Source organism: Eimeria tenella, genomic scaffold, assembly GCF_000499545.2.
Source record: "Eimeria tenella Houghton genomic scaffold, Eth_scaff2737, whole genome shotgun sequence".
Lineage (NCBI taxonomy): Eukaryota > Apicomplexa > Conoidasida > Eucoccidiorida > Eimeriidae > Eimeria > Eimeria tenella.
Window position 1 is genome coordinate 5,659 of NW_013542613.1, and position 205 is coordinate 5,863.

General features: G+C 58.5%; 1 protein-coding gene across 1 annotated transcript in view; it reads right to left on the minus strand.

Moving 5' to 3' along the window:
* The window catches only part of ETH_00038595 (uncharacterized protein), a gene marked incomplete at both ends in the record, with an annotated part of 6,187 nt that overhangs the window by 5,653 nt on the left and 329 nt on the right, over positions 1–205 (minus strand). Inside the window, one exon of the mRNA XM_013375383.1 lies at positions 1–204. Coding sequence (XP_013230837.1) covers positions 1–204 — 204 coding nt within the window. The remainder of the gene's footprint in view (position 205) is intronic.

Here is a 205-nt window from a genome sequence, read left to right on the forward strand (position 1 = left end):
CTGGTGCGTCAGGCGAAATGAAGGGTCCAAGTAAAAGGTGTCTGCTGTGCTGCGGCTGCTGTGGCCAGCAGCAATTAAGAGAGCATCGAAGTTGCTGCTGCTGCGGACTACGGGAGACAAGCTGTCTACGTAGAAGAAGGCGTCTTGCTGCTGCTGCTGCTGCAGCTGCTGCTGCTGCAGCTGCAGCTGGTGCAGCAGCACCCGA